Genomic DNA, 13,155 nt, shown 5'->3' with positions numbered 1-13,155 from the left:
TCAGGGAGAGAGAGCAGGTGCAAGTGATGAGGGTAAAGAGGAGCAAGGCATGAGGAGAAGGACCAAACAGGCACTAGTAGAGAACATTGCAATATGCTTCTCCAGTATTGCTCAGTCTCAGCTCTGGGTGGATCTACTCTCATGTTACTCCTCTGCCATTAGGAGTACACTTTGGATGGTGCGGTGGAAAATACCCTGTTTATTCTCCTGGCTTCTGCTTCTTGAGTGTACCTCCTCGGCCAAGTAGCCAGAGCTTTAGGGTGTTGTTTGGCAGTCTCTAGAGTCTCAGGTATGGACAAGTTGCAGTATTTCTGTGGTGGATCCTTCTTCGATGCACCTTTCTGTTGGCCTGGCAGCTGGCTGATTTCTGTCCAAGTTTCCATGATCTTGGCTTCCAGCCTCCTCCTCCATTGGGGACAATGCTCCTTATTGCTTGTAGGCCTGATCTTATAGCCAAGTATGTCAAGGATCACTGTTGCTGAGGTGTATACAAGCTAATTGGTCTCTGTGGTGGTTTCAGTAGGAATACTTTGCAGTGCTGCATTTACATCTTCTCGCACACTTTCAGAGGGTACTTTGTTACTTAGCCTTCAGAAGGAGTGCATGTTTTTGGTCTGTGGGAGGAAACCAGAGTACCCAGAGTAAACCCATGAGTGCACAGGCAGAACATGCAGACTCAACCCAGAAAGGTCCCAGGACAGCAGGATTTAAAATGGTATTAAGAACATCTAAAAAACCTGAGGTTTATGGTTGAAGGTTGATTAGGAAAGAGCAGATGATTAAAAATCTAAACATTTTTAGGTCTTTTTTGTTTGTTTGTTTTCTAATATATTAATGAACACTATTTTAAGATTTCTGAAGACACGTGAAGCTTGGTTTTTAATTGTGTAAAAACAGCAGCTAAAAAAACAAAATGACAAATAATGGAGCATTCAATTACAAATATAAAAAGAGAGAAGTACAATATATTTAATTGCAAATCCATTCCATAGCAGGCATGTAGCAGTATATTTTCTTTACTGAGAATTTCAATATTTCTAATAATATGCCTCCATAAATATAAAGATTGAGTCAATTTAAGTCTAATCCTAGCTCAGAGTTAAGCACAGAAACGATTCACTTCAAAATATTAAGAGTACAATTTTATTTTGGCATTAAATATTTCCGCCAAACTATAACTTTTCTTATTTTAAACATGTAACAGAGTGAAGCAAAATTTAAATCTATTTAGTGATGCAGTGCTTTTGAAGAGCTCGAGTGTAATAGTGCATCGGTGACACCTTGTGGCAGCTTCGGTGTATTAGCCGATCGCTTGGCTGCATCTCTAAGTGTTAAAGACAAGGTAGGTGAAGTTCTCCTGCTTGGGTTTGACGCTGAAATTGTAGTGCCCAATGCGGTTCCTCTGGCAGTAGAACAGACAGACAAATCCAAAGATGAAGAAGAGTGACAGGCCCACTCCAAGACAGGAGAGGCCGATGACCTGCATGGTGTTAAACTTCTCCTCCAGGCTCTCTGCAGGAATATACACATCAGGTTAAACCAATGATAAGTAAGGGGACTCAAAATGAAAAAAAGAAGACAATCTCTTTAAATAATTTTTAAAGCAGACATGCAGATGAAAAATACAAATATTCTAACGAAAAGTTAAGAGTGAGTTACAAAAGAATACACCCCCTTGACATTTTCTTTGTATTACTCCATTATAACTTATATTTTAAAGGAATTTTTGGTTTGTTTCTATACCAGGGACTCTCAGTTGGATTAAGGTCTGGGTTTTGACTGGATTATTCCACTACATTTAACAGGTCCTCCTTAAACCAGTAGAGTGTTCTTTAGCAGAGTGTTTAGAGTCATTGTCCTGCTTGAAGGTGGACCTCCGTCTCAGTCTCAGATCTCTGCAAATCTCAAACAAGTTAACCTCAAGAATTTCTCTGTATTTTGCTCCATCCATCTTTCCTTCAACTCTGACCAGTTTCCCAGTTCCTGTTGATGGAAAACATCCCCACAGCATGATGCTGCCACCCCATGCTTCACCATGAGGATGGTGTTCTCAGCATGATGAGACGTGTTAGGTTTGCACCAGACATGGTGTAGTCTTTGATGGTCATAACGTTTAGTTTCAGTTTCATCTGACCACAGGACCTTCTTCCACAAGTTTAGGTTGTCTCCAAAATGCCTTTTTGCAAATTCTAAACAGTCTGGTTTTTTTTTTCTTCTTTTTCTCTGCCACTGTTCAGTGAAACTCAGCTCTATGCCACATGCAGCATATAATATTTACTTCATTGATATTCTACCAAGGGGCTGAATATTTTTGCAAACCACTGTATTACACAGTTTTTAATATCCTCTGCATAAAAATACTCACCTTCATCTAACTGTATAGGCCCAGATGAGCCAAAAGCTGTTCTGATTATGTTTGAAGTCCTAGCTGATCTTTGAAAACAGTCCTGCAAGAAAATATGAGAACATCATGAATCTTCAACTACTCAGCTCTGAGAATCCTCAGTCAGAGTGTTGAAGGGTCAGATATTCTGGACTTATGACTGTAAGACTGGATTCAGTGTTTGTGGAGCAGAGAGCACTCACGGGCACACAGGTCTCTGAGCCAATCTGCAGACAGATCTGAACCTGGCAGTGCAGATAGATGACCTTCAGGTTGACGAAGGAGAATATTTGTACGGACACACGTGAGGTGGTGGACTTCCCGTTCATCAACACTTTGGTGTAGCTGTTCGTGGCACAGCTGTGGAGACACAGATAAACGACCCACCATTGAACTCTGACTACATCTGCAAATGTCCTCTTTTTGGACAAAAGTTTTAAAACTATTTAAAACTGTTTTAATGGCATTCAAAACAGTTTAATCAGAATTTAGGGGTTTTAGTAAGTACCCTGTAATGACTAGCTAAGTACTCAGTAAGTACATGGTAAGTAGCCCGCAAAGTACCCAATAAGTCCCAGGTAAGTATCCAGAAGTACTGGGTAAGTGTCACGTAAATGCCCAGTAAGTATCCAGAAGGACTGGGTAAGTACCAGGTAAGTAGAGAGTAAGTACCAGGTAAGTACCCAAAAAATATTCAGTAAGTACTCTGTAAGTAGCCAGAAGTTACTAAGGAAGTACCTGGGACATATCAGGTAAGTACATGGTAATTACCAGGCAAGTACTCAGTAAGCACCAAGTAATCACCCAGTAAGTAGCTGACTTATCAGGTGCTTACCAGGTACCTATCTGGTTTCCAGCAAGTACCTAGTACTGTTCTGGGCTGTATTATGTATTACTACCTTTAAATTAAATATAAAAGACTTTGTTTGAAGACATCGTTTACTGTAGGAATACCACAAGTCTGTTTAAAGTCTGTAGGTTTATCAGGTTTCCTCTTTTTGGACAACTTCTTTTGTTTGATAGCATCAGGTGTTAAATAAACTAACTTGTGTGTTTAAATGGAGCTAAAGTGTAAAAGGATGCTGTTGTTCTGCAGCAGAAGCACACCTGTTCTCCAAGAAGGTGTATCTGTTGGTGTCTGCGAGGTTGAGGGTGGGGGTGGCCCAGCATTGGTTCATGATGACCTTTATCTGCTCCGAGCTGCTGCTGAGGCTGACCTCCACCACCAGAGCCTGCTCAGGGGACAGGCTGACATTGTGGGGCAGCAGGGCCGTCCCGTTGGTCAGCTGCAACATCACTTGGAAGGACCCCAAACCCGTGATGATGTCTTTGATTATGTCGTACCTGGAGAGGAATAAACACAGATTCTATGGCTGGAAATGGACTGATGGTCATTCATATTAAAACCTAGGTTTGCATTTAACTTACTGTTAGCAAAATATGTCAATAACCACGGGGCAAATGTTAATAAAACTTGCAGAAAGTAATTACTGGATGCACATTAAGAACTGAATACCTTTTGAAGTCACCCCCATTCAAGATGGCTGTCCAACTGACTTTTGCAAACACAAAAATTAAAACTCAATTTAACAGCTATTGATCTAAAATTTGTTGTGGCAGTAGCTGAGACTGATCCCCAGCACATATACTGAGCACAGGATAGCTCAAGATATTTGTTCAGAATTTTGCCATCAGCTGTGGAGTCATGTCTGTCTGTCTGTTAGGAAAATATCTCATTAACCATTAGACAGAATTGAATGAAACTTTCAGGAAATAATCATTGGATATACTCGTACAACTGATTAACTTTTGAATCCAACACAATTTAAGAAGGCTGCCACAGCTAACTGACCTTAAAAAAACAAAAATGGCTACAATTCAGTCAGTATTACAGATATTGAATTAAGGTTTTGTGTGATAGTAGATGACAGTCATCCCCCACAGATAATTTGGGCACTACACATGGCATGAGCACTTAAAAATATGGCATTATCTAATGAATCAATCCTGTTTGTCTGTTAGCAAAAAAATCTCATGAGCCACTGGACAGATTTTAATGAAACTTTCTGAAAATATTTTGATGAACATCTACAACTGATTAATGTTTGGAGACAATCCAATTCCAGATGGCTGCCACAACTAATCAACATTTGCCAATACGAAAAGGGCTATAACTCAGTCAGTTTTACAGAAATGGAGTTAGATTTGATGTGGTAGTAACTGAGAGGGATTAACAAAAACCTACTCTGAGCCTGACATTTTGTGATATCAAATGAGATTATAAAGAGTTTGACATTTGGTGAAGTTTTTTTTTTTTTGGTTAAATAGCTTGTCTCATATTAAACAGATAACAGATAAGTTTGGCCCAGAGACTGAAAACAAGAGGCAAAAAATAAAAGCAAAAATATAGAGAAAATGTGTTAGGGAAATCCAAACAAAAATACAAATTTTATGAATCCAATCCGTATTGAAAACCTTTAGTAATTATTCTCAAAGTTTCAAATACAGCAATAAACCTGAAGAGGGTATAGTTCACAGCAGTTTCAGAATGACAAATAAAACCTTAAAATTCACAGTAAACTGCAACGTTGCCTGATTTATTGTAAGTACTTTAATCAGGTACGGGTTCATAAAATAAAAGCAACCAACATTTAAAAAGTGAAGCATGAAGAACGACCATTTTTCAAGACCTCTGGCCATCTTACAGCAACTGTTCTCAGAAAAGTTCATTCTGACCTGTGTGAATCTTGATTGTTTTGGGGCACGTGTGCACACTTTTGGGCCTCTAATCTAACTGTCCTTGCTGTTGAGAAAGAAATGCTCAAGTTGCATCAGCTGCCTCCTGGCTGACCCTCTGCAGACATCACCGCTCTTCAGGTGACCTTGGACAGAACGCTGATCCCTGACTCCTAGCTGTAAACCTGTTGAGGTCTGAGCAGCCTCCGAGTTCCTCAAATAACAGCTGGCCCTCCACAGCTTCTGATCTGGTGAGGCACCTATAACTTTGTGATGAGAATCATAAAAGAAGAATCTGCTCTCGTTCTGTCTATTTCATTTTAACTGGTACAGTTTGATAAATAACATCTATTTCTAATCTGATGACTCGTCAAAACTAACCTGGCAGAATAAATAACATGTGTAGGGCTTGAAGCCTGTGTTGGGGGTTACACTCAACTACTACTACACTAAATTTGAGCTTAATCTCTGTAAATTAATTGAAATGTGACATGGGAAAAATCATTATCACACCGCCTTCGCCTTAGGCAGTGGGTGACAGCAGAAACAAGAACATGCATTACAATTTTGGTGACAACAGGTGAAGCCTACCCCAGGGAGCCAAAGTCTGCAGAGATCAACATGCTTTTCAGATAGGTGCACATGATGGGGACTTCCAGCTGGATTCTGGGAGCCTCCAGGGAACCAGCGAGTGAGGTGTAAGGATCCATGGAGTTATACAGGACCACAGATGCAGTGTAGGAGGTTTCATTCTAAAAAAAAATATTAGATGAAATCAAGGTCCTCCTCAGTTTGTTCAATTGGGTTCCAAAAGAAAATGCTAAAAATACTGTATCTAATAAATATCTGGTTGAAGGCCCAGCATTTTATTTATAAATTTATGAAGAGATGCATGTCGCCCACAGCCTTTATGCTGGAGTTCTAGACTGAGACCGTCTTAGGATGAGAAGGGACACAGTTTTAACTGTTTTGGTCAAACCTTGTAAACAACATTACGCACAATCTTATTTGATTTTTTTGAGATCTGTTAGTGCTTAGAGTATGTGTTGAAGTTGACTCTCTGCTACTACTACACCAAATTTGAGCTCATTAGATGTAAGATTAACAGAATTATAGCCATCTTTTGGTTAAGGTCAATTACTTGTGATGGCCATTTTAAATAGGGTTGATGTAAAAGTTAATCAGTTGTAGATGTACATCCTATGATTATTTGCTGAGAATTTCATTAAGCTAAGTCCACTGGTTAGGAGTTTTAAGTTGTAGGAGCCATATATTATTCCCCTCTTTCTCTCTCTCTAATAGCTTACCTTTTCTTTGCTGTCATGTTTGGGCGTGGTGGCATCTGCCTTTTGGGTGGCACTTTGGGTGTGGTAGTGCTATTAGTTTGAGTGTGTGCAGGTGCAGTTAAAGGGCCTGTGTCATGTGGTGGGGTGAACATGGGTGAGCAACTTTCTGTTGACCGTATTAAACAATCCTGATGGAAATACCATAGCACGGTGATAAGAAATGCAACATTAACACGTCTTCAGTACACACTCATGTCTTAGCCTGCTGCAGCATTTAGTAAGTTGTTTAAAAATATTTTTTTTCACCGCAGTATAAGCAAACATGTCATGCACTGTGTAGCACTTAGGGTATGTGTTGTAAATTAGTACCAGCTACTACCACACCAGGATCTACCTCTCTGTCTGTAAAACTGACTGAGTTCTACCATTTTACGGTTTCCCAATATCTGTTGGCTGCAGCGGCTATCTTCAATTGGGTTGACTCCAAAGGTTAATCGGTTGCTTTATGAGATATTTTGCTAACAAGCAGACAGACTTCCAATAGGCAATGTCAAAGTTTTAAAAATATATCTCATGCAGTCAGTTACTGCTCAAAGTGTAAGATCTGGATAAGTCTCAGCTTCTACCACACCAAATTGTAAAACTGAGTTATAGCCATTGTTGTGTTTATTTATGTTATTTAGCTTTGGTGGCCATTTTAATTTGGGGTAATTGCAAAAGTTTATCAGTTGTAGATGTACATCCAATGATGGCATTTTAGGACTTTAATTAAAGTCCGTCCAGTGATTCAAGAGGTATTTTGCCAAGAGACAAACTGAGAAACAAACAAAAGAAACTTACATGAACAAGCCTTGTGGCACACTCATCCCACGCCACAGTCAGCTGGACATGGGTGGCATTGCCTCCGTTGACCCCACATTCCTGCTCGCCCAGGTACAGAGCGCTCTCCTGGATGTTAGCGTTCAGAAGGAAAGCTTTGGCGAGAGTCACGGTGATGTCAGCAACTCTGCACAGGACTGAGATGGCTCCCTCACTTGTAGGCACAGAAAACACAGTTGTTGGTCTGCTAGTAGTTGTTGGGAGCATATTGCTTAAGGTTGGAGAGGTTGGGTGTGTCGCTGAAGCAGGAAGGGTGGCTTGAGCAACAGTTGAGGTCAGATCAGGGGTTGACAGTGTTGTCTGAGAGTCAGGAGCGGTGCTAACTGTAGAAAACCCTGATGTGGCTGCTGTTGGATCCAGTGGAACGTTTGCTGCAAAAGACATAATACACTCCTAATAGAAAACTACTGATATTTTCAGCCTGTAGCATTTGTGAATCTTTCCTGCTGCTGCACTGTGAGACTCCACCTTGACAGGTCCGCCCAGGTCTTTCTGGGTTGTAGTCTGTAAATCCATCAAAGCAGGCACATGTGTAGGAGGCCCAGGTGTTCGTGCACGTCGCCGACTGAGAACAGTCATTTTCTCCTGAAGTGCATTCATCAGAATCTATAAAAAAAAAATTAAGCAATTGTTTTTGAATCAGTCTTTCAGGTTATTTGGGTGCCAGTGCATTAGGACTGAAGCGCCTTTACTGGGTGAATGCCGAGTCAGCGTTCACACTATTGTTTTCCTCTTTACAGTTTTGTCCATGCTATCCAATTACTGCTTTGTGCTGTTTAACTATTTATATGTCAAAATATAAATAAATAAATTGTATGCTAATTTGCTGACAGTTACTCTTTTTTTTTTTTACTTTATTTTTATTTATTTTTAACAACAACACATTTCCACAGTTACATTCATCTAGCAGATGTTCTGACAAATGTAGCAGTGAATACGTAACAACAGAGTGAAATCAAAAGACAGATGAAAGCAAAGTAAAATAAATACAGAACTCATAATTAAATCCCCTCTGAGATAGGATGGTCCACACATTCTTAAATGCGATGATATTTTACCCCCGACCCAAAAGTATACAGTGAGTGTAAAAGGGCAATCCTGTAGATGTGTCATTGAATTAATAGGGGCATGACAAGGCTCCACCTCATATTAAGAGCTGCTTTTTGAAGCCTTAGGGAATATGTAATTTTTTCCATCAAATAGATGTCCCAAACTTTTTGTGTCCATATGTTATATGTAGGAGGCTCTGACTTTAGCCATCTGATAGTGATACATTTCAAAGCTGCTGTGAGCAAGATATTTAGAAGATATCTATGATCCTTCCTGTCTATTCCATTGGGTGTTGCTTTCAAAAATGCCACCCGGGGGGTCTTTGGAACATCTCTCTTGAAAATTACCTTGAGAGCGTCATAAATCTCCTCCCAGAATACATTTAGTTTAGGACAAGACCAAAAGATATGCATATGATTTGCGTTCTGCGTTCTGCAGTTTCTCCAGCATGAGTTGGGTTGTGTTGGGCCCATTTTACTAGTTATTGCTGGCGTTCTAAAAAACCGGACAATTACTTTCCATTTGAATTCTCTCCATATATTAGAACTTGTTGTTAATTGTGCTTCAGTACATATTTCTTTCCATGCGTCCCCTGTTATTGGTTCCTGCAATTCAGTCTCCCATTTGTGCTTTATGTTTGTGGAATCGTACTCATTCATAGATAGAAACAGGTTGTATACTTTGCTGATTACTTTTTTATTTCCCTCCCCCCTTTGCATGTCCATTAGGAAACTTTCTATAGGTGTAGGTTCATGAAGTTTAGTCCAATTGTTGTGTGTTGTCACAAAGGTTCTGAGTTGTAAATATCTATAGAAGTCCTTATTAGGGAGACCAAATTCATTTTTCACCTGCTCAAAGGTTTTGAAGTTTCCCTCTTTAATTAGTTGATGGATATGAGATAGTCCATAATTAGACCAGTTTTTAAACCCAGAATCTAAATTGTTTGGTGCAAACGTCTTCATAAATCCTATACTTGATAAAAGTGAGATCTGTTTTGATAACTTAAAGACAGATTGTATTTTGTTCCAAATTTTGAGGGTGTTTTTTGTCCAGATTGACATTTCCTTTACCGGAACATCTAAGAAAGGTAATGTTTGCAGTGGTACTGAGCACATGCTTTCCTCTATTTCCAGCCATCGGGTATCCGTACTATTCTGTAGCCATACTAATAAGGATTTAAGTTGGGCAGCCCAGTAATAATATTTTAAGTTTGGGAGTTTAAGGCCCCCTTTGGGTTTAGATAGCTGCAGAGTTTTTAGTCTGATTCTTGGGCGCTTTTTTTGCCAAATGAAACTCGTTATGATTTTATCTAAGGTGTCAAAGGTGGACTTGGGAATCTCCACCAGCAGCATCTGGAATAGATAGAGTAGTCTTGGTAAAACATTCATATGGATGCTTTCAACGCGACCTATCAGAGAGATAGGGAGTGTATCCCATCGCCCCAAATCATTTTTGATGGCTCGTAGAAGTTTGCTATAGTTTGCCTCATAAAGGTGACAGTTACTCTTTTTGAAGTACATTTGTTGTGTTTATGAGAACAAAACGAAAAAGAAACCTACCATTGATGCTTGTGTTGTTTGAATCCACTGTGTATCTGGTGCTGTTCATCAGGGAATCCAACAGAGCCGTGGATATATTACTTATAGGTTGGCTTTGACTTTGGCTGAAGATTATAGTGAAGTTAACCACCACGCTGCCCAATGAAAACCCTCTGATCTCGATCCTCACCTGACCCGAATCCACCATCGCCTTGATCTCTGGAGACAGAGACCTGTAGATCTGTTGGGGACAAAGGAAGCATGCCAAGCAGCAGATTTATTGCAGAGTCAGTTTTGGTTCAAGTCTTGCATATGGTTGTTTGTATTTAGCTAAGTGCAGTGCTAGGTTTGTGTCTGCAAGGCATGGACACAGTTATCTTTGTGCCTGGCACTGTTGCACATGTATTTTTAGAACCTTCCACCTTCATCTGCACACTAAACTGAGCTCAAGTGTCTGGAGTAATAAAGGCCATAAGTACTGAAGTGCCCTTTCACACATTATTTTGTAGTTTTTGCTACAGTTTTTGATTTGCTCCTCCTCCAGCAGCTTTTTTTTAAAGTACATCAAAACATGCATATTGATCAGAAGTCTTGTGCTATGACTTTTTGTAGCAGTACATCATAAGGCATGGATGAAATTCACCAAAAAGCTGTTAAAGATTGAACGCACACAACAACAAGAGTTGTGTGAAACAAATGGGAAAACCCAGCCCTCTTTGGAGCCCTACAGCTCAGGCAAATTTACCATTAGAAACATCATTCAAAGTTTAAATGGGTTGGTTGGACCTTGCATGACTGAACTGACATTTTGATAGTTTAACAGTTTTTACACAGTCACAGCTAGATTTTAAATCAGAATGTTAAACCTTTTGTACTGTTGCACACTAACTTTGGAGCTGTTTGGGCTTTCCATACGTTTTTGAAACAAACTAACCTTTTTTCACTAATGTCTCACTTCTTAAGCAGTTCATACATCGAAATGTAAGCATTTTTAAACCCTGTGTGTTTCTCATTGCAGTAGCATTTCTTGTTTTCTCTCAAATCCCCCCACAGTGCAGAGTGTGCACATCCAAACTCATTGACTTTCATTGATCTGGAGCTTAATTCTCTCTTCAAATCTAGAACTAAAGGTTCTTTTTAACAATATCATGCCATATTTCCTACATAAAACGCTGTCAACATATAGAATTTGATATGTGTGACCGTTAAAGCCTTCTACTGCTTGTGGTTTAAGCTTATTCTCATTTTGCACAGTGACTGTTTGTTTGAGGCTAAAATTATGCTTTGCATTTCTGTCTGTCTGTTTTATTAAGAACTAGAAGCACTTGGAGAGCGCAAACCTCTGCCAAGGCTGTATTGTTTTTAAAAATTGTGCAATCCAGTTCATGATTCAGATCACCATCCAAATTTAATCAACTGATGTTTGTTGGAATTTCAAACAGTAGCTGCACTGACACTCTTTAATATTTCTTCAGATAGTTTATATATATATATATATATATATATATATATGTGTGTGTGTGTGTGTGTGTGTGTGTGTGTATTACATATATTTATTCTTTTATATACGTAAGCAAAGATCACATTTTTGCTTCAAGATAGAGCTTACAACACACCCACCTCCTCCAAAAAACTCTCCGTGAGGTTTTTGTAGGCCTGGCTGCTTGTGTCCCTCAGATCTGCGCTGAACTGGATGTTGGTAAGTCGAGTTGTGGCGTCAAGAGTCTGAGCAGCTACAAAGAAGAGCCTTGTTTGGCAGGAAAACCTCAGTTTTTTTCTTACTTACCCAATACCTCCTAGTTACAATGAATGGTTTCTTCATCACAAATAAGCCATTAGGACAATGTTATTGCTTTATTTAAACCACCCTGTGGGTATATTGTGTCTCTCTTTTGTGGATCATGCAAATATATTTACAACGCTCATGTCTAACAACTAAAAAACAGTTGAAATACTAAACTGTAAAAAAAAAACAAAAATTGCCTTCTTGTTAGGTGTGGTTAATCTAAAGATTTTCATGCTGAGAATATAATTAAGCATACCATTCTACCATTCAAATTGTTACAACAAATTCCCATAAAATCTCTTTAAACAATAAAGAATACTTGCATCAAAATACAACAGCAATCATTTCCTACCTGTTCTGACTAACATATGAAGAGTGAACCCCTGTCTTCCACAAGCCCAAGGTGTGACGGTAACATTGTAGAGCCCCCCAGGCTGCAGACCCATCACCTCTACCATGGTTTCAGTGGTTTCCCAAATATGGCTGACTCCTGACACGTTGGTCAGTGTGACCTGGAAGGTCTGGTTTGTCTGAAACTGGCTCGACCAGCAGACAGACATGGAGGTTCCAGTCACGTTTGCAGACCAAAGTCTTCTGATGGCAGGAAGAGCTGGGGGTGTTTGTGGAAAGTGGGGAAGGAGAAAAAAAGTTATTCTTCTTATTGGGGGTAAAATAAATATGGAAAATGTGCTTATTTGCTTCGATCTGGAGCATTAGATGTCTGAGCAGTTTCTACATTACAGTTTAGTTTAGATTTATTGTAACAGGAAAGCAGGATATAAACACAAATCTTGCTTTATCTTGACCAGTCTTAATAACAGACAACTGCTCATCACAAATATATTAGTATTGTCTTACAGACAGCTTTTCTTCTATATATAAATATATGTGCATTTTCTCCTTGCATAATTGGCAGCAATCAAGATCATCTTACTCCATAGTGGGGTGTGTAGTTAAAGGGATGCTCTGTTCATTTTTGAAGAGATAGTCTGTCTAATACTTGATAAATTGCTAGTACCTTATTAGCCGTGACATTAGCTATAAAGTATAGAATATGGAAAAAGGTGGAACTCTTCGTCCAGGCTAGTCTAATAGCTATCCAAAAAAGGGCCCCTTTTTTGTTAATTTTTCAGGTTTATAAAACAACTATCTCAAAATTACTAGTGTGAAAGAATGTTACATTAGCTAATATTAAATCTCTATATTTTTACATGACTCCATATATGTGTGCGGCACATACACTTGAGAGGATCTGGGTTTTGGTTCCGCCCTCTGGGCGGCGCCACTAATCATTGTTCCACAGGTGTTCCTTATACCACTGATGAGACCAGCCAGGATTTAAGCAGCAGGCGGTGATCAGACCTTCGCTGGAGCATCGAACCTACTGGGTTAGATTCTCCACCTCAGCGTCTAACCTGAACTCTAGCTCCTAGTGTTAACCACGTTCTTTGTTGTTGCCTGTGTCCTAGGTTTTTCTTGCCACGCCACGATTACGGA

General features: G+C 39.5%; 1 protein-coding gene across 1 annotated transcript in view; it reads right to left on the bottom strand.

Moving 5' to 3' along the window:
* Positions 1-908: 908 nt before the first annotated feature.
* Positions 909-13,155, bottom strand: part of umodl1 (uromodulin-like 1) — a 33,619-nt gene continuing 21,372 nt past the window's right edge. The window contains exons 8-17 of the mRNA XM_017431108.3: positions 12,011-12,268; positions 11,493-11,605; positions 9,894-10,113; positions 7,753-7,890; positions 7,246-7,655; positions 5,711-5,871; positions 3,491-3,727; positions 2,587-2,743; positions 2,366-2,447; positions 909-1,512 (exon numbers count right to left, since the gene is read on the bottom strand). Coding sequence (XP_017286597.3) covers positions 1,325-1,512; positions 2,366-2,447; positions 2,587-2,743; positions 3,491-3,727; positions 5,711-5,871; positions 7,246-7,655; positions 7,753-7,890; positions 9,894-10,113; positions 11,493-11,605; positions 12,011-12,268 — 1,964 coding nt within the window. The 3' untranslated portion in view covers positions 909-1,324. The remainder of the gene's footprint in view (positions 1,513-2,365; positions 2,448-2,586; positions 2,744-3,490; positions 3,728-5,710; positions 5,872-7,245; positions 7,656-7,752; positions 7,891-9,893; positions 10,114-11,492; positions 11,606-12,010; positions 12,269-13,155) is intronic.

This window comes from Kryptolebias marmoratus, linkage group LG13 (genome assembly GCF_001649575.2).
Source record: "Kryptolebias marmoratus isolate JLee-2015 linkage group LG13, ASM164957v2, whole genome shotgun sequence".
In the NCBI taxonomy this organism is placed as follows: domain Eukaryota; kingdom Metazoa; phylum Chordata; class Actinopteri; order Cyprinodontiformes; family Rivulidae; genus Kryptolebias; species Kryptolebias marmoratus.
Note: the sequence above shows the minus strand (reverse complement) of the source record. Positions and strands in the feature narration are given on the sequence as shown.